Consider the following 21,150-nt stretch of genomic DNA (forward strand, 5'->3'; position numbering starts at 1 on the left):
AAGCTGATTGAATTTGGTCAGCTAGGCTTCTGCTTCCAGACTAGCCAGTAATAGCTCATTACATGCCGTTAGGAAGCTTTTCTGCAAATCTGGGGAAATTACATTTGGTATAACATATGGTATAATCTTCGACTCTCTCCTTGGGAAGTGAAGTCTGACTACTCAGTCAATGAATTGCTATATTTTTATCAGCAAAATGGATGTGCAGCTGTGACATACGCTTTTGAGTGATGTAACCTTTAATGTCTTTGGCAAATACTGGTATTAGCAGTCTGTTCCTCTCCATTTACATCTCCTCCAGAAAGTCATTACCAGCTGAGATTATACTAACACTTTCTGTCGTGTAGGTGTTTCCTCCTCTGATGCTATTGAACTGTCAGGGAATAAAATGCCTAATGTTCTCATTTTCCTGCGAGGAGACAGAGAACAGAGCTTGTGCTGCTGCTTGTTGTACGGAGGGAGGTGGTGAGAAGTGTATGGTGCTGTGTTGTGAATTGGAAGGACATGCTGTGCAGGATTGTTTGCTCCACACCGCCTCCTGCAGCTCCATTTTACTAAACTCTTGGGGGAGGAATATATTGGCTAAATTGTACATGTAGGCATAATATTACAGTGCTTGAAAGGATGAAAGCAAGTGGTGCTTAACTTTAAACACGCACTGCATCTATTGGCAAAGGGTTCTGTTTTCAGCTTCTTGCTCTTTATTGTGCCCATAGTCTCTGCTCAGTTGATTCTTGGAAATCAATGGGATTAGTCCTCAGGGGCTGCACAGCATCGGCAGAGCCGGCTGGAGGGCTGCTTTCCTTTGCTTTGGAGATCAACAGGGAATCGGTTCTTGCAGGGCTCTCTGGGATCTCTGTCGTGTCAGCCCAGTCCCACTTGCTGCTTTTTAGTATTTATTGAAACCTCCCCTTCCTAGCTGCTGCTTCCAACAACCAGTCAAAACCAGCAGTCAGGCAAAAACATGCGGGGAAACGTGGGTGGCCTTCAGGGTGCGTTCTTCTGTGGTCCAACATGACTTTCCTTAGCACTATCTTGGTGTTTTTTTCTTGATCTCTTCCCTTTACTGAGTGTAAAACACCCCAGGAGTGTCTTTTGGCAGCTGTTGACGAGAGTGAGGTATCTCTTCTAAAGATGGGCTTAGGCTTGAAGTCACACAGGCCCAGAGCCTTAATGGTATCTGACTCTCATGGGTTACAGTGGAAGTTGATACTGAAACCGCAGTTAAAGCTTTGACGTTTATGACCCTCAGAAAAGTAGGATCTTAAGTAACTTTCTTCTCCTATAATGGGAAACACTTTTTCCTAAAGTGTGGACTTATTACATCACTTCAATTCAGAGTTGCTGAGAACATTTCCTTTAAGAGAATCACTTGAATTGGATAGCTTGAAGTCCCTCTCTGAGTTGAGTTGCTGCCAGCCTACATTTGTTTCTTCTCACTAATAGCATTATTACCTGACTTTTAAAGCCTGCAGTTATGGAACATAATGATAACCCTTTTACCTCCTGCCACATTGTGGCGTGAATACTTAACTCTGCGCAAACACTGACGCTTTACCTTTTAATTTTTTTCTTCCAAACAAGGAGTGAGCACATCTCTGTTAGGAAAGAAACAGTTTAAACCTGTCACTAGGGAACAACAACAGTTACTGTAAAAAAGGGGATATGGTCTGAATTCCCAGGGACAACTGTCTTTAAGAACAGACACACAACCCCCCACCCCCCAAACCTGCCAAATTACCAGGCTGAATTTCCTCACTAGCAGGCTTCCGAGGGCTGCTTGCTTGGCTGTCTGCTCTAGGATTATGAGAGAGCATCTCCCTTATCGTTTTGCACATGCTGTACCATCTGTCCTAAATCTCCCTTTATAGGGGTATGGATTCCAAATGACATTTCTTTCTTAGGAGATAACAGACACGTCTGAAGAATCTTGCTAGGGATGGCTGTAGTGCTATTTATGTTGCAAAGTTTGTTGGGTTTTTTTTTTCCCCTTCATCCCGTGACCAGGGTGAACTCTGAACCTTTCTGGTTTTCTACACCCAGACATTGAGAAAACAGTTTATGCTGTAGTCCCTGGGAAATAGAGAGAAAATCTCCCTGTTCTATTGTGTGTGTTCTGCTTGAAGCAGACAAAGATGAAATATTACTAAATTGAGACATTACAAGGACACAAGAGATGCCTTTAATCCTTTATTGTACATTATAAAATGTTTATTGCTCTGTCTGTATCAGAGGTGTTGACCTCTCCCTCTTGGTGATGGAGGAGTATGTTCTGGCAAAGGATCCACTGAAGAGACCTTGGGGGTTGGCCTGCCTTCTGAAAGTGGCACGAGGGAAACCCTTGCTTGTTCACCAACACATCTGACTTCCTAGTGCCTTTCTCCCAAATCAACTCTTTTGGAAAGGCTGGTGACAGTGGAAGAGGAGAGATGGCTGAACTCGGTTACTGCCAGCCTGTTTCTTTGCAGAGACTTTTAAACCAGTGCAGGTTTGTTGTAATGGGATTCAAACCCTACTCAGGCCAACCTGCCTTGGTATTTGATGGAACAGGTAGGATCTTGCCTCATCCCCTAGTGCATATGGAGTGGTCTTGTGGACTAATTAAATAAATACAGATACCCCATGGCACACTACAAAGAGTAAATCTTTTCCATGTGATGGACTTGCATCTACCAGCTTCCAGAGCACCAGCAATCCCAGGGATCCTGTCTGCTTACAAACATCAAGCACTTAATAAGAGAGAGAAGCAGCCCAACGTCTTTTCCATTCATCGTCCTCCTTTTTATGGAGGACTGCCTCCAGCAGATACCTGGCATTGCAACGTCACAAAAATAGTGCAGACAGGACGTGTAAGGAGAACCAGACCTTCCCACCGGAACCCTACTAAAAGAAGCAATTTAAGAACTTAAGCCCTCAGAAAAAGGTCCCTTAGGCAAGAGCCTTTCACAATAAATAGCTATTGCCACTGGAGACCTTGCATAGCAACCGGTATCATGATTTTTTTCTTTTTTTTCTTTTTTTTGCTGACTGGCTACATTTTTATGGACCTTTTATCACACTGGTGGTGGACACAGGCCCAGCTGAAAATACCATGAAGAAAATGGTTGAAATTATCCTGGAAGCTAAATAACGGCTTCTGGTGTCCCCTCATATTGGTCTGTGCCTCAGTGTTCGGTGTGCCCCGATTATCTGAGATGAAGAGCACCAGTGCAAGATAGGAGAGACAGCAACGGTGGAGACACGTACTGCAGCCTAACTGGAGAACAACCAGAGAAGTTCTCGCAGTGGGAATGGAAACCTGGGGTATGCCTTTTTTCTTTTTTTTTTTTTTTGTTTTAAAAACCCACCTGCAAAAGACGTGTTACACAACACACATCAATGGAACAAAGCAAGCCAAGAGCACACAGCAGCCAAAATCTGGTTGCTAGTTGTGTCTGTGATGAGCTTTCCTCCTTTCTTGCTTGGAGAGGAGTGACAGTGACTGATGCTTGAGCTCACATTAATACTGTCAAGATGTAGTGACAGTGAGACAAAATAAAGATACAACAAAACCTTGTACAATTCCAAAGACAGGGAAACCAGAAGACGGAGTGTGAGGGTGGAGAGGAGTGCATGAGAAGTTGCTCCAGCCCAGGTGATTCATGAGTCCAGTACAGGATCACCGGCAGCAGCTGTCTTGCTGATGCTTTTCCATCTTAATTGTTTGTTTGGGTTTCAGGGTTTTTTGCAGGATTTTTCTTTCTGGCCCGATGTTTTGCAGAACACAGACAAGGAGGTGTATGCCAGCAAGTGACAATCACTAGGTCTCTTTCCAAATTGCTCCAACAATATTTCACCTCCCTAGTCATCAAGGCTCAGAGGCAGAAAGTGAGAGTGAGGAATGGAGTCCATCTATCAGATGGCAGGCTGTCACGCTTCAATGATGTTCACTGAGGGCTTGTTTTTTGGAAACTAGAAGAGAAGAGGAGACAAAGGAAGAAAGGATGTATAGGAATCGCTAGAGAGGGGAAAAAAACCCACATCAGAGATCAGTGCAGTGTGCTGGTCAATTTTGGGGTTTGTAAGAGTTCTTGTTCCCGTCCCCTCAGGATAATGACAGAGGGCCAGAGTTGACGCTTTAGGGGTGCATGGTTCATCACTGTCTGCTTCTGAATGAGCATGAATTAGTGGACTATTTCAAATAATAAGTAAATGTGAAGTGGTGGGGATGTGCCAGAGTGCAAGTTGTGAATAGAAACGCAAGAAACTTAAATTAATGGAAATAAGTTGGTATAAATTATAGGCTTGAGTCTGCTTACATTATGGATATGGCCTACCTTTAACATCATGTGTATTACCAGCCATGCTTCTGCTGATCAGCTCTTCAGTTAATTGCAAGAGTAATATCCCCTTTACCACATGCCATCTAAGGGCTGCTGTGGGGGTAAGGACCCGAGCAGCTCAGGGACTGCAGCATCGCTCAGTGCATTTTTCTTCCAGAGGTGTTCAGATATTTCAGCAATGTGGATTGAGATCTGTTTTACTGATGGATGTGCAGGCTAATGCAGAGGCAGGAGTGAAGTGCTGGTGTCCTGATGCGTCTGGGAGGCTCAGACCATTAACAAAGCCGTGGTACTGGCATGCGTGGATGTGAAGGGGTGTTTCCTTTCTGCATCCCGGCTGGAGGGAGGATGTTTAACAGAGGCTGCTTTTTGGGTAATTTAGCTGAAGCCCAGCTGGAAGTTGATTGTCTGCCCCGTCCCCCACTGCATGCCAGCCGCATCTCACCTTGCTGCGGAGGAGCCCTCCGCTCTGGTGCTCGGGAGTGCTGTTCTCCGAGGCGTTCTTGACTTTCTCCTTGCTGTTGTTTGGCTCATTATCTTTGATGATATCGTACTGTCTGCAAAACAGGGCGATCACCCCTAACAGGAAAAAGCATTAGTGATCACACAAATGAGTTCAGCTCCTGGAGCCTGTGGAGACCAAGAGATCCCTTGCTTGCCAGCCGGCTTTATGCCTTCTGGTAGAGATCTCAGCAGCACTCACAATTGCTCCTAAGAATCATTTTCTAACACAGCTAGTCAGCCCTCTGGCTGTTTCCTTCTCGGTGCCTAATTCCATACTAAACTAGTTAGACAGAAGGACAGGAGATTAATTATATTCCAACTTCCCTGTCATTAAATGGGACAAGTGTTTTAAGCCCTCCATTTGGATAGCGGTCAACACTAACTGTGCGGTTAAATGGGATCTTTGCTTTGCAAACACAGGAGCTCCTGGAATTTCCGGTTAGTGAAAATGTGCCCTCTGATCTTTCTCCTCTGGGGTGAAGAGAAGGAGCTGGAGCTGGCAGATGAGAGGCAGGTACCGTACCTGCCGGCATGTGATACAAGCCAGTGCCTTTTGAGCAGCAGGACAACATCTGCAAATATGCAACAGTGACGGCAGCAAAAGCTGCCAGTGGAAATTTCCTCCCACAAACGCAGGCACATGAAGAGAAAAGCAGGGGCAGCCATGACACGTAAGAAGGCTGCAAATGTCTTTCTTGGAAGCTTTTCTATGACATTTTGACCAAGTAACTTCTCTGCCTGCAGATGCCAAACACAGAGGTTAAGCAGACCCAGGCAGATGCTGCTTCTCCCTTACTGAAAAATATTCCAGCTCCCCTAATAGCAAAACATATGTAAAGCTTTCACCGGATCATCACAAACTGCTTTATAAAGTGAGGCATTGTTATGGCAGCTGCCCCCAGGTATTACTGATAAACACATTGGTCCAGATTCTTTCTTGCATATGTGAACAAATGGCTGATCCTAGGAGAATAGGTTAACATCTGCCACAGTCACACCTTCTGTGATTTCTGATGGTAAAACTGAGGGACAGAGAAGCAAAGTGCTGTGAAAAACACCAGAAAAACAGACAGCACAAGAGCTTGGGTCTTGTCTCAGTTCAGAGCCCTGGGCGCAGACCGGTTCCGGTTCGCATTTGCTAAAACATCGTCATACGTTCAGGTTATGGCCAGGCAAGGTTAAGGGCTGTGTATTGAGACTTTGTAAAGAACCCACTAGATGTAGAGAGATTTTCCCCCCACCCACTTTCCTTTTTAAAGGTAAGTCATCTGTCCAATTTGCTAATACTGTAGTATTAGCAAATTCTTTGTTCAGATGCTGATCTGAGTTTTAGATTATACAACAGTGGGAGATGAATCAGTTGTTCAGTCACTTCACATGATTGTTTCATGATTGTATTTACTGGCACATTTAAATTTGAATATGCACAGCTAAAATTTGACATAAATGCTGAAAAGATCATGGACTAGAGGTTTTGGAAGCCTTGTAATTTAGTTTAGGTTTTCATTTGGTTATCATCTTTAGCAGTAATTGCTGTGGAGTCTCTGGAAATGCAAATAATGCATGGTAAACTCAGGAGGTTCCAGGGCAAAAAAAAAATTATACGTGGATCTGATTCTGTGTCACCTGGATTCATTTGTAAGAAACCTTGCAGAACTGTACAGGACACAGTTAATCCCTCCATCCCCCTCTTTTGTGACAGATCTCAGATCAGTGCCTGGTTTCCTCTTCACATCTCTCCCTGGAGGTATCTCATCTCATCTCAGCAGAATCTAGTATAAATGGGCCAAATCCTCTGTTGGAGTAAACTGATGCAACCCCTATCAGTGCAGTTTACAGCAGCAGAGATGACAGACCACCGTCTTTAAGGGACGTAACGTTATGCTCACCACTGAAACTACAAGTTGTCAAGGTCATCAGCCACTCAGTACAATTGTGGTGGGTTTCTCTTCCGACCGAGGAAAATTCTCTGTGCGACTGTTCACACGCTCTGTGTGTGGAAAAGTGGTTTGTCTGGGACGAGAGAACTAAATACCGAGTGGCAAAGGTGGTCTTTTCTGGATCATAGATTTACCATAGTGCTAATTTCCTGGCCTGCCAATTTCCTTGGGTCACTTGAACCATTCCCCCTTGGGCAACGAGCTCTGTGACTCGCAGGGAGCAAATGTTGTTTCATTAATGTTTTACGTTGCAGCAGGAGCAGCAGCTGACTGGCAGGCAGGGGAGGCTGGGGCTCTAAATAGAAAACAAACATGTGCAAACTTTATTTCCCATTAACTCATGCGTGTAATTTCCAAAGTGAACAAGCTGAAGGACTGGCCGCAGCCACTTCATAAGCCGATGGAGCAGGAGTCAGAGGCATTTTCCTTTCCCTATTTGCTGGTTTAAAACATATGAGTGAGATCTGTCCTAGGTACAATTTGGTATAAGCTCTATTGAAATGGGATCCCAAACTCATGTTGGAAAACGCTTGGTTCTCTTTGGAAATTTAATGTATATATTTGTACATATTAACAGAAAGTCATAGTGAGGGATCTTTGTATTGAAGGAGCACATTTACCTGATGCTTTGTTACAGGCTGGCTTAATGTATGTGCCTAGCTATGCCCATCGCATCCCGCAGCAGAGCGGCCCTGGGATGGCTTTACTGCACCTCCCGCAGCACCAGGTGCTCTCAGCTGCAGCTGGGCATGTGGTCTTGCTTATAAAATCATATACTACCGTAGCTGTCTTGTAGCGGAGCCTCCGCTTGGATTAAAAGGATTAGTGGCTGCAAGGTGTAAGGAGGACTAGGGTGGAATTTCAAAAGATTGCCAAAAGTTTGGCTCCAAAGCCCCCTTTTGGACAGCAGCTTTCAGCTAATGCTGGTCCTTCCTCCTCCCACCGTCCCAAGCTCGTGTAGACTTTGCCTTCCTTTTGGTTAATGTGTTTCTGCTAATGTCCCTCCTCTTCCCATGAAATACTATTCTTTGTATTTTAATAGTGGATGTTGAGAGGATCTGGGTTTATTGGTGTTTAGACGTTTGGGGCCATTTGTTCTTTCAATGCTTCTATTATTTTAATCGATTTTTGAAGTGGGTTTTAGTGTATATGTAATAGTGGGTGTTGAGAGCGAGACTCTTAAATTTCTGTTTTGCATGAGAGTTGGAGACATATAATGGCCAGATAATTACAGTGACCTGTATCACTTGAAGGGCTTGAGGCATCCTGTTGGATGGCTGAGGGCATTATCATCAGTGCGTTCTGGAAAAATTGAGATTACAGGATTAGCCATGGGGAATTAGGCAATTGGTTCATCAAGTCCATTATCTGCTTCCTGCTGGACCAGATCAGACCATTGATTCACCTGCTTTTGGCACTGCCCGACTTGGGATGCTGCAGAGGGAACCGAGGTGCCCTTACAGCTGAATATACAGTACTCTTCATGGGAGGAAGGGTTTCTTTTCAGGCCCTACATGATTACACATGCAAACCAAGCAAGCCACCGGGCCCTAGGGATATTGCGTGCTTTTGACAGAAACGTTGAACTGACCTGCCCACATAAACAACACCACAACAATGATGAGAATTTCCCCTGCTCGCAGCTGTTGGTTTTTCTTCGCCACCTCCTTCATTGTCACCTCATCTGCACAAGGGGAAAGAGAGATCATGAAACCTTACTGCATGGCTCGGGATGCACTAGATGCTGGTTTAACAGTGCCTTTGACTTAAATCGTTAGTGCGTCAGGGTCGAAGCTAGCAGGGAGAGAGTCCTTGCCCGACAGTCATGCCAGGCTGAGCTTTGAACTTGCAGAGCATCAGCTGCTCTGCAGCATCTGCCCCTGACAACCTGCAGGAGATGGGGCGAGGGAGGAGCGGTGAGACAGGATCAACAGGCAGTTACCACAGAGGAGCTGCCATGGGGTAAGCCCACATGTTATCTGGCCCCGTGGCAGCTCGCTCTGCTCTGTCTCTGGTCTCTGTTAGTGCCGTCTGCGCCTGTCACAAAGCCTTGCATGCTTCAGCAGTTCCTCTCCCAGCTCAGCAGTGTGGAGCCTGGCATGATATTTTTTCAGTGGAGCCATGGGATTCAGAAATGAGTAGAGCCTTTTTGCAGGGCGTAATGCGCCTCCTTGGCTTCAAAGCACTAAGAAGATTACAGTTCAGGCCTCCAGGGACGGAAGCAGTGCTCCTCTTAGTGCTTTCAGATGAACAGCAATTCAGTATTTACAGACACCAAATCATTTTTGCAGAAAGAGTCAAGAACTCACAACATCCTAGGAACCGCGGCCAAAAGCCCCGCAACAGGCTGGGTCCTCAGTAGGCAGGCAGTAACCCTTTATATCCCAGACCCCTGTACTCCCTAGCCCTTTTTGTAGCAGAGATTCTTGCTGACAGAAAACCTTCAACAATCTGGTGTGGTTTAAGAGGAACAAGTGAAGGAGCTGCCAGTGAGGAAGTGCCTGATTTCCTCCATGGAGATATTCAGAACCCAACTGGACATGATCCTGGACAACCTGCTCTAGTTGACCCTGCTTGAGCAGGGGTTTGGACTAAGTGATCTCAAGAGGTCCCTTCCAACCTCAACTTTCTGTGATTTGGCAGATATATTTGAAATGTAAGAAAAGTGGCAGTCTCTGGGTGTATTTTCCCCCTGCTGTCCTGGAATCCAAGCACGGGAGGCTCAGCGAATCCCCCCGAGTGCCCTGTGAGCACAGTGGTGGTGTGCCCAGTGCCATCCAGGGGTCTATTTCCACATGAGTTCACAGGCTGCTCAGGAATTTCCCCTGGCATTCTCCACTTGCAAGGTTGCTGGACACACAGCTCCCAGTCTGGAAACCTTCTCCTCACTTTGCCTGCTAAATCTCATCTGAAATGGCAGAAATGAACAGCCAGCCTTCGGCAGCGTCTCCCTATCGCTTTGTGCACCCGTCAGCCTTGTCTGCTGGGGACACTCGGGACATCCTGCTTGTCTACGTGGGGCTGGGAGAGGGCACTCAGTTCTGCGTGCGTTTAACCCAGCTATTCTCACTGCACAGGATACTGCTTTCTTCTCTGCAGAGCCCTACGCTGCCTGGGCGTCCCAGGGGCCACATAGGAACTCACCCACACTTGCCTTTATTTTTAGAGGCTAGTTTCTCAGCTTCCCTGGGGGTCTTGAAGAGGACTGGCTCACTGGCAGGGCTCTGGCCTTGGATGCTGATGGACTGGACATGCACAATGTACTCAGTGTCCTCCTCTAGGTCCCAGAGGGCACAGGAGCGGGTGGTGGTGTTCACCTCCTGGATGAAGCGCAGCATCCGCACGTCCTTCTTCTGGAAGCCGAGAGAGGAGAGCACAGAGTGGTGGAGAGGCCTCCCGTGTGCACTGCTGTCACCTAAGACCACTGCTTCCTGCCCTGTCCACCACGGATGTGGAGACCGTCGGACCCTTTCCTCTCTGCAGCTACCAATACATGAAGTGCTGCTGCAAAGAGGACGGGAAGCCAAGTCCCCTCCCAGGCCACGAGGGACAGGACGAGAAGGAATGGGCTTAAACTGCAGCAAGAGAATTTGGAAACTGAGGGGACCTGGGGTGAAGATGAACATGACCAAAACTGGGTAACTGTTGGCACCATACCTGTTGGGAAATTGCAAATCCAATGACAACTTCATCTTCCAGAACATCCCAAGTCACAACGGCTGAGTTGGCTTTCAGGTGTTTGACTGTGACATTTACTGGAGCCGACGGGCTGTCTGCAAGGAGGGAGAGCAGAGCCTTTACAGAGGCAAAGTCACAGCCGCAGGCAGGAGACAGAGCAAGGGCAAGGAAGGGAGTGGGAAAGGACCTTGTCCACTGTCCTTCCTGTGTGTGGTTCTGGACACGGGACCTGGAAATTGCAGGTACTCCATGTCTTAATTCCCAGTGAGGTTCTAGGAGCCCTCTGCTGAGAATATGAGTTGCATGAGACATGTGTGAAATAACTGACCCTTGGAAAGAGTTTCTTTTGACAACACAGCAGACCACAGAGTGGCTCATTCATCCCATCCTTCCCAGTCACGTACCACGTTTTCTCTGTTGTTTCCCATTACAGTCTGACAGTGACAGCTGGGAGGAAATGCAAAATCTGCCTTGGAAGTATGAAAACTGAATGCTTTGATGAGCGCTCTGGAGGTTTGAAATTCAGCAGTAGTAAATGGGAGCGTTTCTTTTGCTTTTCCCTGTTAGTTTGACAGAAAATTTTTTATACACGTTTTGCGGCTGATGGGCTGTCTCTCAGATGGTCGGAGGACATCCAGCAACCATCCGCTTACAGCTGACAGGACAGAACATGCTGCAACGGCACCGATGGACCATTGTAACGTGAAAAGGGCAGGCCATGAAAGCGGTAGCCCGAGGCTCTGTGTTTATTCCCAACTCCAGAGCGCAGCTGAGTTTCCAGCCGCGGGGTGGGTCTGCGTAGCTGCCAGCCTTGCCAAGGAGAGCTGAGCTCTGATGTACCAGCTGGGCTCCTGCACACCCTCACCGGGAGCCTCTTCCCGAGGGAGCTGCACAGTGCAAAGCCCTTCTTGGCATCTCAGACGGAAGGTTCTACCTCGTAGGCTTGGCACAGTCCTTCCAGCCCTTGGTGCAGGAGGTTGGACTCCTGTTCCCTCTCCTCTGGTCAAATTTAATTCACAATCTCCAGCTTGTGCCCCAAACCCAAAGGCAGTAAATGCTAATAAGACTGCTAGCACTCCGACTACCCCCAGGAGGTCAGTAGGGTGAGGAGGAGTCATTTTTTCTGACTCTTGTCAAAGAATAATACTTTCATTGCTTTGTAACCATTGCACAACACTGCCCTTCTGGGGCCGGGGCTGAGGTCAACAGTAAAAGAAGGATGCATGTGTGCACGTCTCCAGTAACACTTGTCGGATTTATAGTCAGTCCCAGCCGCCTGAATGTGGCCAAAAATATTCTAGCTATAGTGTCAATGTCTCCTAACAACTGACTTCACTCCTGGTGAATGTTCCCCCAGGAACAGAGAAAATAACGGGAGCACAAAATTCCCCAGCTGAAGGTCAGTGCTGTTCTACACTTAGCAGAGCGATGAGCTTATTCCTTTGTCTCCTCCCCAAACACCACCCAGCATCCAGCCTTCAGAGCTCCTCTTTCTAGCTCTGTGGGTCTGATGGGAGACCCACACCCACCAGTGAAACCTGTGGGAATAGGATGTCTGGACAAGCCGTTCGGACCCAGGGATTCTAGTGAGTCCTTCAGTGAGCAAAAAGGTCGCTGAAAGGTGCATGGCTAAGTTCACACAAATTTGGGACTTTAGAAGGAGGAGCATCAAGCAATCGTGGTCTCCAGGATTTCATAGGGGGAGGTGTCCTTCCTCTCTGGAGCAGATGATCAAGTCGGTATTGACCCAGAGCATTCTCATCTCTCAGGGGCTGGCCTTCATGAAATAAGGCAGTGGTATCCAGCCAGCTCTCAGAGAACGGAAACATTTATCATCCTCACCCTCCACTGCAGCAGCAGGGCCAAGGACAAGCTGAGCAGGGGGAGACGGATCGTCCTCCTCGGCCTGAACACCAGTCCCTTCTGGACTCAGCTCCCTCCTCTGACACAAGGAAGGGACGTGGGTCTGCAGCTCCTCACCTTCCCCCGTGACTGAACCCGTGTGCCAACAAGAGTAGGGTCTAATTTTAGGAAGGGGCAGTCAGCAGATGGGAATGCGTACAGGGAAGGTCTGTGAGTCATGCCTGATGAATTTGCTAGAACATACGGAGGACATGACGGAGTTGAGAGATGGGAGACAAAACAGTCTCCAGCTGCAGCCAGACACTTCGCCCTTCTCAAAGTGCAGCTGTACAGTTAAATCCCGGCATGGTTGTCTTTCCTAGATATTTTTAGGAGCTAAATTTTTTTTTTAGGAGCTACCACTGATTTGCCCAGCTTAGGTTGAGGAGGCCTTTGAAAAGAGATGAATTAACCCCACAGGAACAGAGAGCAGTGTATCGAGGAAAAAGCTTCGGGCTGGGAAAAGGAAACATACAGCACCACCCCACTTGGTGCCCGAGTCCCCTTTGAAAATTGTGACCTTGAGGGAGACGCAGCATAAAAAGTGTCTAAGTTTCCTGATGACCTAAAATATGGGGGAGTCAGAAAGACCTAGCAGAGCTGGAGAAGAGCAAGCAACCTCTCTGGCAATTGCTGAGAGGGCGGAGGGCTGCGAGGCAGGGTTGCTGCAAGCAAAGCTGCAAGCCAGGGCTCGGAGCCTGCAAAGCAGGACTCTGAATGTAGGCAGGGGAGAAATCGTCTGGTCTGGATGGTCGAGAGCACTCTAGAAAACCCCCTTCGTAGTAATACTTGAGAGAGAGACGGGGTAGTTGGAGTCAGCAGATAATACAGTGAAATCTAGGACAGCAGATCTGAGCGTGCCTTTCCTTTGACTACCACAGATTAGGAGTAGCTACACATAAATCAGTGGTGTCAAACCAGTATAAAAGCGGTATGAAAAGAGTATTAAGCACAGTGTTTGAGAGAAATACAAAGCCAGGAAAATGAGTTTCCTGCTCCCAGAGCTGAATGAATAATTTGGAACCAAAATTTTCATCCATGAGGTTGCTTTTCTCCTCGCTCCCAGGAGATGCATGATGAGATCATGACTTTCTAAAATCTAATGACTGTTCCAAGATATTCCACACCGCTTTTGGCTCCCTGGGCCAGTTGCGGCTCTTTGTAGTGCCAGCCTGGCTGAGGTCAGGTGGAGAAGATGTAATTTCTGTTTCCCAGCTGGCTGTAGGGGGTCAGCATCTCTAGCAGGGCCTTGAGGTGCCAAATCCAAACGTTTGGTTCCTTCAAGGGTCGTATACAACTCCTGGAAACTTTGCTTCTGTGCCTGTGGCGGCCAGGGAAGCTGCCGGTGTTCTGGGAGCAGGCGCAGAAGGTGGATGGCCCCAGGGGCTGTTCCTTCCCCCGCTGCGGGCGAGATAGCAAGGAACATGCTGTGCATCAAGCCTTTCTCATGCATGTTTACTCCAGAGACGCCGAGGCCAGCACATCCCCTGTCTGTTCTGTAAGGGACCCATATGGTACAAGATTTCTGGTTTAGCAGTTTAGCTTCATCCCAGCGCAGAGGCTGCGATGCCTGCCGGAGTAAATCACACATTGCAAACTGGCAGAGGATCTGTTTGGCCAAATTTGAATTAGAGCTGTGTGTTAGGATGAAAAGTTGCTCTCATTTTCATGTCAGCAGAACTTGCAGCCCCCTCCTTAAGGGGGAGCCCTGATTAATTAAGACAAAATCCTGACGATTTTTAAATGTGAATGGCTGCTTCAGAACTGATCGTGCTTAAACCATGTCTTGTTTCCTTCCCACAGGGACCCTTCCTCAGGTGAGTCGCAGTCCTATATCCCCCAGGGCCATGTGTCCCAGCCCTGCCTCGCTCCTACCCACCTTGGGCCCTTTTGGCAAGAGCAGGTCAGAACCGCCTCCACACAGCAAGGAGGCACGAGCGATGAAGATTACCCTTAATCCCCTCTTAATGCTGAGAACTCCTTCTAGCCTCTCATTAAATGCTTTGCTGATTATTAATGGACTTTTATTTGAGAGAGAGAAAAAAAACCAACCCATACTTTACAGCTTTGGGCTGATTCCTCCCTGGCTTTTCATTGTCGACACAGTGGCTGCTGGCACAAGGAAGAGGAAACCACCCGCCTGCCCCTTATATTGACTTCACCATCGGAGCTGTAGCGTGGATGGGATGGGGAGGGAAAATGAGAGGGAAGAAGGGTCGTCTCCATCCCACTGCTGCCATCACCTGCAAAAGGGGGGCTGCTGATCGAGGGTGGTGGGGTGAGCAAAGGGGGTGTCCGAGACACCAGGATGTCTTGCCTGGCACCTCCAGGATCAGAGAGGTACCTAGGCCACAAAGACATCACTGGGAGATGCTCAGAGCTCCTGGCTCCTCTGCCGTGGTCCCTCTCCTTACTGTTGTGTCTCTCTCTTTTGAAGCCACTCTCAATCTGCAGCTTCTGCCAGGAGCTCTTATGGTGGGGTGGGGGGTGAGAGCCGCCCTGCTGCCTTTAGCCACGCAAGCTGCTGGAGGAATTATTGCTTAGAGAGAAAGGAAGAATCTGTGGAAGTATCACACCCTTGGAGGTCACCTCGGCCAGCCGAGTCCTGTGGTCAGGCCATAGGTTTGGAATTGGAGCCTGTTCCTGGATTTATGTCCCCAGCCAAGGGGCCCGGCCTCCCCCCAAATGTGCTCCTTCTGAATTCAACTGTCCTGGAAACTCCAGCTGCTTGGAAGTGCCTGAATGAAGTGCAGGTGCTTCCTCCATGGGCAAGGCTACGCTGTAGTCACGGCATTTTCCAATTCAGTCAGCTCCTCTCCCGCAAGCAGCTCCTTTCCTGCTGTGAAAGGCTCAGCTGCTTCAGAGCCCCTAGGACCCGGTCCAGCGAGCAGAGTGCCTGCCGAGGCTCTGAAGCGGCTCATTCAGTGCTATCCACCTGCAAGCTGCGTGCCCTTTCCTGCGGGAAGCAGTGAATGTCAGCCTTAAATACCAGTAGCCCTTTGTTCCTGCACCGCAACCTTCCCTGCGGACGCGGGAGACGGAAGGACACGACCTGCAAGGGGAAGGAGCATCCCGTAAGGTCCTGTGTGATGTTCTCCGCGAAGCACTGCTGCCTGCTCCCTGAGCGTGGGTACAAAAAGACCTGCTTTCCCTGCCTTTCTGAGCCTTTCTTTGCTCTCCCAGCATGGCTCCCTTCAGTGGATATAATTGCTTGTCAGCTTTACGGGGTATGTAGGAAGGGCTGGCGCGCCATTCGGCTTCCCCGAGTGTTTTAATGAAGGGAGCCTGCAAGGGAGTGGGAGGGAGCAGGGCCCACCGCTGCCATCCCGCTCCCGGCTGCATGGGAAGCGGGGATATTTGCTAAGCTCTGAGAATTTCAAAGAGCAGAAAGACCAACCGGTGGTTCTTCAGTCTGGGAAAGAGGCAATTATTTCCTGCTGACTGCCCGCTCCCCTGTACAAATGGGATATTAATAGGCCAGCCCCCTCTTACCCCCCCAGCCCTATCGCCAGTCCCCCAGGGAGCGGGTGCCCAAAGGTGCGGGTGGAAATGCTGTCAAGGAGGATGGAGCCCTCTCAGGGAGCACGGAGACGCTCGCTGTATCCAGCCCAGCCACCGGGAATTCCTTAGGGCAGGAGGAATGAGGAAGAGGAGTCGGCAGCGCTGGTCCTCAGCTGGGGTTTAGGTTAGCCTTGTGCCCATCCCTACTTCGGAGAACGTCCCGTGCTGCCAAACCTCTGACTCTCTTGAGTCCCGAAGCCGGGCGGGATTTGCTCAGCTCTCACCAATGCCGTGACTCGGGTTTTAACGCTGCCAACCCAGAGCAGAGTCATTGCCGTGGCACGTTTTATCCAGGACCCAAATGTCTGGGGAGGACTGGGTACCACGGTCTTTTCTAGCTCGTCTCAGCCCACACCTATGTCATAACAGGGGAATAGGAGAGAAATCTGTCAGAGGCAGAGAGGGTGAGCGAGCCCTGGAGTTTCCCGGCCAGCCGCTGGATGCCAGTACCCATACCTCTCCTGGGGGTTTGCTGGCTGGTCCCAACCCAGCTCTGCACACATAAAGATTTCCATGCTTCGCTGCTCAATACATTTCTGCTTTTAACTGAATTATACTTGAGTCAGCCCTTAATTTGGCCTCGGGGTACTATATAAACCAGGAGGGGTTTATTTAACAAGAAATGCCAAAAGGATGAGGCCACGTTCGGTAGCAGGACATGGGTACCACTCCACGAAGGCTGCTTTTGGACCCTGCCACGGTGCCTGCGCATGGTCTGTGTGTGCGAGCGCGTCCCTGTCTGCGAGGGATCTCCGTTTTCCACATGTATGTTCCCAGCAGGAGATGGCATTTGGAAGAGGATGGCACAACCTTGGCTGCTTTGCACAGCAACATCCCTGCTGAGAGGCTGACACTGAGGTTAGAAACCTCCATATTTCAATTAAATCTCTCCTACGCTGAACGCAGAAATCAATAAAGTGCTTACGCCGTCGGTCAGCTGGCCAGGAATCTCCGTGGCCTTCGTGAGACGGGAAGGGGCTGGAGAGGGTTGGTTTGCCATCTCCAAATAGCTGTCCGACGGATCGCTGCTTTCTCGTGCGTGCTGAGCCTACTGCTCGCTTCTGGTTTTGATCCTGCCAGACTTCAGGCGAGCTCGGTTCCCCTGGCTCGGAGGAGAAGGTGAGCGTGCCTGGTGAGATACAGGTCGGGAAAGAGCACCTGCGGTGCGGTTGGCACCTCCGCTTTGCTCTCCTTCCCCCCCTGCGGCTGGTGGGACTGTCTGGGCAGGAGGTGAGGATGGAGACCCACCTCAGCAGAGGAAGAGGAGCCCGGTTTGCAGAGTGGCTCAGGGTGTGAGAACACGCAGGAAAGGCACAAAAGCACTGAGCTGCTTTAAAGCTGAGCAGCGACCAGAATCCAGCCAGGTGGTTTTGACCCCTTTTTGGGAAGCGGAGGTGGAGGAGCTGTTCAGGGGCTCCTTGGATTGGGGGCCAGTCCAGGTTCTGTGAAGGCCGAGAGCTGGATGGGGCAAGAGCTGCGCTGGAGGGTGAGGTTCTACCTCCGCCCGAGCCGCGCGCTGTCTTTCCCCTCCGTCTCGCAGAAATAAACCTGACTTGAGTTGCCCTACCGGCAGGCGCCTCGCCGGGATGCTGTTTGCCCTAGCAAGTTGCAGGGGCCGCGGCCTATTTTGGGGTCTTTCATCATCGTTACGCAGCATCGCCCTGCTGCTCTTACAGCCCTTAACGGCAGCCCTGCGCCACGGAGCCCGGCACAGTTCACCCTCTCCGTTACCTCTGCCTGACGAGGAGGGGGCTGCTGGCACCTCGGACCGCGCAGGCGGGGCAGGGCAGGCCATCCCGCTGCCAGAGCCAGCGCTGCGGCAAAATTAAATTGTATTTCTGCCTTGCCAACCATCCTGAATGTTTTCTCAGGGACCCTCTCGAGCAGGCAGCAGTGGGAGTGAGCTGGAGGGCTTTACCCCTGGGGTGCTGGTGGGATGCTGAGGGCTATCGAAGAGCGTTAGCGTGGAGGTTATTTCTCAGCTTGTCCTGGTCCTGCTTCCTCTTCTTGCTCACCTTGGCACCACCTTGCCAAAAAACGGTCCTGACTGGCCAAACCCCCCTTCAGAGCAGGGTCCGTGCTCTGCCGCTCACTCGCCAGCCCTCGCCGCTGCATCGGCAGGGGGGAATTTGCACCCTTCCTCTCCCAGGGACTTCAGTTTAACTTTAAGCAGCTTTAACTTTCACCACAGGCATTATTTTAAACCCATGCATGAGCTCTGGGTCCCAAAGGAGGGACCGCCAAGCCTCCATCCCTGCCTGACCCTGCTGGGGACAGTTTCCTCTCCACGGGCTTTTCCAATGACTCTTGGCTTGCTCGCCTTGGCAGCCTCGTGGCCGCATCGTCGGGTAGAGCTGGGTGACACAGAACTGGCCGGTGATGCTGCCGCTACCTCTGTGTGACCTTGGGAAAATCACTCCATACCCTCATTCCTCTTCTCCCTCTCTGAAAAACAGGGACAGCGCAAGTTCGCTGCCTCGCCGGGGTGCGGGGAGAGCCCGTCACAACCCTTGGCAAAGCAGACCACAGGAAGAGGAGGCAGCGGGCACGTGGCACAGCACCAAGGTCACGCAGCTTCGCCAGAGCCCAGACCCGAGTCTCCTGCCTCCCCACCGCCCGCCGTAGCCGCGAGACAGGGCGGCTATCTCTGTTTACAGAGCTGCCCGGCTCCTAACGTGGCACGGACACCTTACGGCACAGAAACGCTGCCTGTAAGACAGGAGCAGAAGGCGGTTATGGGCAGGGACACGACTCCCTGTTTACTCTCAGGCACTGACTGAGGTGATTCGAGGATAAGGACGAGCAGGGGAAGTGGCCTAGTTGACAGAAAATCGGGAGGCCTGTTACAATTGCAGACGCCTCCATTGTGCCGCGGTGTTTTCCCCATCGCTCCCTCCTTTTGGGAATGTTTCATTAATCTCCCCGGGACTGTCAGTTGTGAAACGGCAACTTCAGAGTGCCGATGTCTGGCCAAGGACGCGTGTGTCAGAGCCGAAGGCATTCGGGGGGTTGCTGCGGCCCCGGCGCGGGCAGGACGAGGGCGAATGTAACTCCAGCAACTCCCGGGGCTGGCTCAGGCGCAGGAATTTCCACTCCCCGAAGCTCTGCAACCCTAATTGTCACCCCCAGCCTCCTGGAATGTAAGATATTCTGTCAATCAGCGTTTTGCAAATCAAAGCAGCTGTTCCACCAACATCTTGCAGCCAGCGAGGGAGACAGCCCCCCGGCTGGCTACACAGAGCCGGGGAGGGCGTCTGGCTTGGGCTGGGAAGCACCCACCAGCACCTGCCGAGACGTGGCACCCGGGCGCGGGGTGCTGGAGCGAAGGCTCAGCCCAGCTGATGCAGAGGAGGAGGGTGGACCTGAGCACGTCCCGGTCGCTCCAAAATTAGAGCTAGCTCATGGGGACCTTTGCCTTCCCGAAAGATCCCCCGCTTCAGAGGACCCGCTCAGCTCGAAGGGGCCTGGTTTGATGTGGCCGGGATGCGCTGTGCCCCGTGGAGAGGTGGCTCCCGGCAGTGCCTGGCTGGGCCCCGGACAGCCCGGGGCGAGCAGGAGTCGGGGAGGGATCGCCAAGGCTAACGCGCCGGGGCGTTGGCAGAGCAGACCTGGTTTTGCCTCCTCCGCTCCAGTTCAGCCCCGTGACATGAGCGGGCGCTGCTGTTGCGGGGCAGGAGAGCCTTTGCCTCCCCCGTGCCCGGCGCTGGGCAAGGGGCTCTGTTCGCTCTCCCCGAACCCCCGTTTTCACGCCACATTTCTACGAGCCGCCTTCCCCGGGGCCGGCCGGCCCTAAGCGCCCACGCCGGGACACCGGTGGGAGCGAGAGCTCGGCGCTTCCTGAGACCGGTGCCCCGGGGCTGCGTGCCCGAAATCCCCCAAACGCCTCTCCCGAACCCAGTTCCCCACGAAGTCCCGGCCGGCGATGCCCCCGGACTCCGTCCCCCCCGGCGCAGCCCTGCCCGGCCGCGCTCCACGCAGCGCCCACGCTTCACCCGCTGCTCCCACCCGGGCGCACCGGGGGACTCCCCCCGCCGAAGCCTTTCCCCCCCCCCCCCCCACCCCGGGCAGCCCCTCCCGGGGCCCGGCGGCCCTTACCTGCCTCCACCGGGCGCAGACCGGCGTAGCTGAAGCAGAGCAGGAGCGCGGCGCCGGTGCAGCCCAGGAAGGGCTCCATCCCCCGCGGCCGCCGCGCCGCGCCGGGCCGAGCCGCTCCGGGCCGGGCCGAGCCGGGCCCCGCCGGCGGCGCGTCCTGCGGGCGCGGCGGCGCCGTTCAGCACCGCGGAGAGCGCCGCGGCCCGGTACCGCCGGGGCCGCCCGGTACCGGCCGGTGCGGCTGGGCTCGGCTGGGCTCGGCTGGGATCGGCTGGGCTCGGCTGGGCTCGGCACGGCTCGGCACCGCTCGGGAGCGCCCGGCGCGGCTCGGTTCGGTACGGTACGGCTGGGCTCGGCCGGGAGGCGGGGGCGGGCGCGGCCCCGCCGAGCCCCGGCTCCGCCCGCTGCAGCGCCGGGCAGCCCCGCTCCGGTCCCTCCCCCGGCCCCGGGGGTGGCGGGACGGGGGCGGCTGGGCCCCCCCCCCCCCCGCCCAACCCGGCCCCGTTGCCTGCCTCGGTTTCCCCGTCCCGCCCCTCCCGCCCCCGCCGGGGTCCCGGCCCACCCCCGGCCCAGCCCTCCCGGGGGCTGCTCCCCGCCGGGCCCCCCGGGCCACCGGGGGAAGGAGGTGGGCTCTCACCCCCAGGCAGCAGCGGTGACAATTTACCGCCGGGGTTTCACGCAGCCCCTGCGAGTCGCCGGGCTCTAAATTCCGAGGTAATGAGGATTAGATGAGCTTCTGGAATTAGCCGTGCCTCCAGGTTAATGAAGCCGGCAGCGCTCTGATTTATGGTAACTAGTTGAAGGCAATAGAAGCCATTTCCCCAGCTCAGCGATGCCAAACTGGGTGACACTGGATGGGGGGACCCTGCTCCGGCCACCGCAGCCTCTGCCGAGCCCTCCGCCGCGCCCCGCCAGCAATGAGGGTCTGGCTGCGATGGCCCGGGGTGGTCCCACCGGCTGCGGTGGCTGCAGGGTGCCAGCGGGCAGGGGCTACAGGTCCCAGCACACACGGACGGGTCCGGCTGGGAGCCATGTGTCTGGGCGGCATCGCTCACTCGCTGTCTGTCCGGCCCCGGTATTTTTTGTTGCTGCCTGCCAGGGAGCGCGGCGTGGCCTGCGGGCTCCCGGGAGCGTCGGTGGGGTCCTCTCAC

General features: G+C 52.3%; 2 protein-coding genes across 2 annotated transcripts in view; one reads left to right on the top strand and one right to left on the bottom strand.

Annotated features, from left to right (window-relative positions):
- S100PBP (S100P binding protein) overlaps positions 1–14,367 on the top strand; it is a 28,175-nt gene extending 13,808 nt beyond the window's left edge. Inside the window, exon 4 of the mRNA XM_075522116.1 lies at positions 14,150–14,367. Coding sequence (XP_075378231.1) covers positions 14,150–14,303 — 154 coding nt within the window. The 3' untranslated portion in view covers positions 14,304–14,367. The remainder of the gene's footprint in view (positions 1–14,149) is intronic.
- On the bottom strand, positions 2,184–20,418 carry FNDC5 (fibronectin type III domain containing 5). Its single transcript, XM_075522118.1, has 6 exons — positions 20,003–20,418; positions 10,424–10,539; positions 9,921–10,119; positions 8,358–8,450; positions 4,768–4,901; positions 2,184–3,951 (listed from the first exon to the last, which is right to left on the bottom strand). Exons 1-6 carry the CDS (start codon positions 20,079–20,081, stop codon positions 3,910–3,912), a joined length of 663 nt encoding a protein of 220 aa, XP_075378233.1. The 5' UTR covers positions 20,082–20,418; the 3' UTR covers positions 2,184–3,909.
- Between the last annotated feature and the right edge of the window lie 732 nt (positions 20,419–21,150).

This window comes from Mycteria americana, chromosome 21 (genome assembly GCF_035582795.1).
Source record: "Mycteria americana isolate JAX WOST 10 ecotype Jacksonville Zoo and Gardens chromosome 21, USCA_MyAme_1.0, whole genome shotgun sequence".
Lineage (NCBI taxonomy): Eukaryota > Metazoa > Chordata > Aves > Ciconiiformes > Ciconiidae > Mycteria > Mycteria americana.

Bases quoted from the DNA above. Each gene is read 5' to 3' on its own strand.
- FNDC5 (XM_075522118.1), bottom strand. From the start codon at position 20,081: ATGGAGCCCTTCCTGGGCTGCACCGGCGCCGCGCTCCTGCTCTGCTTC. The intron at 4,902-8,357 runs GTCAGTTCAACG...TTTTCCTGTTAG, and splicing joins GGTGTTGTTTATGTGGGCAG to GGGTGATCGCCCTGTTTTGC. The intron at 3,952-4,767 runs GTGAGATGCGGC...CTTCTCTTCTAG, and splicing joins GAGGGCTCCTCCGCAGCAAG to TTTCCAAAAAACAAGCCCTC.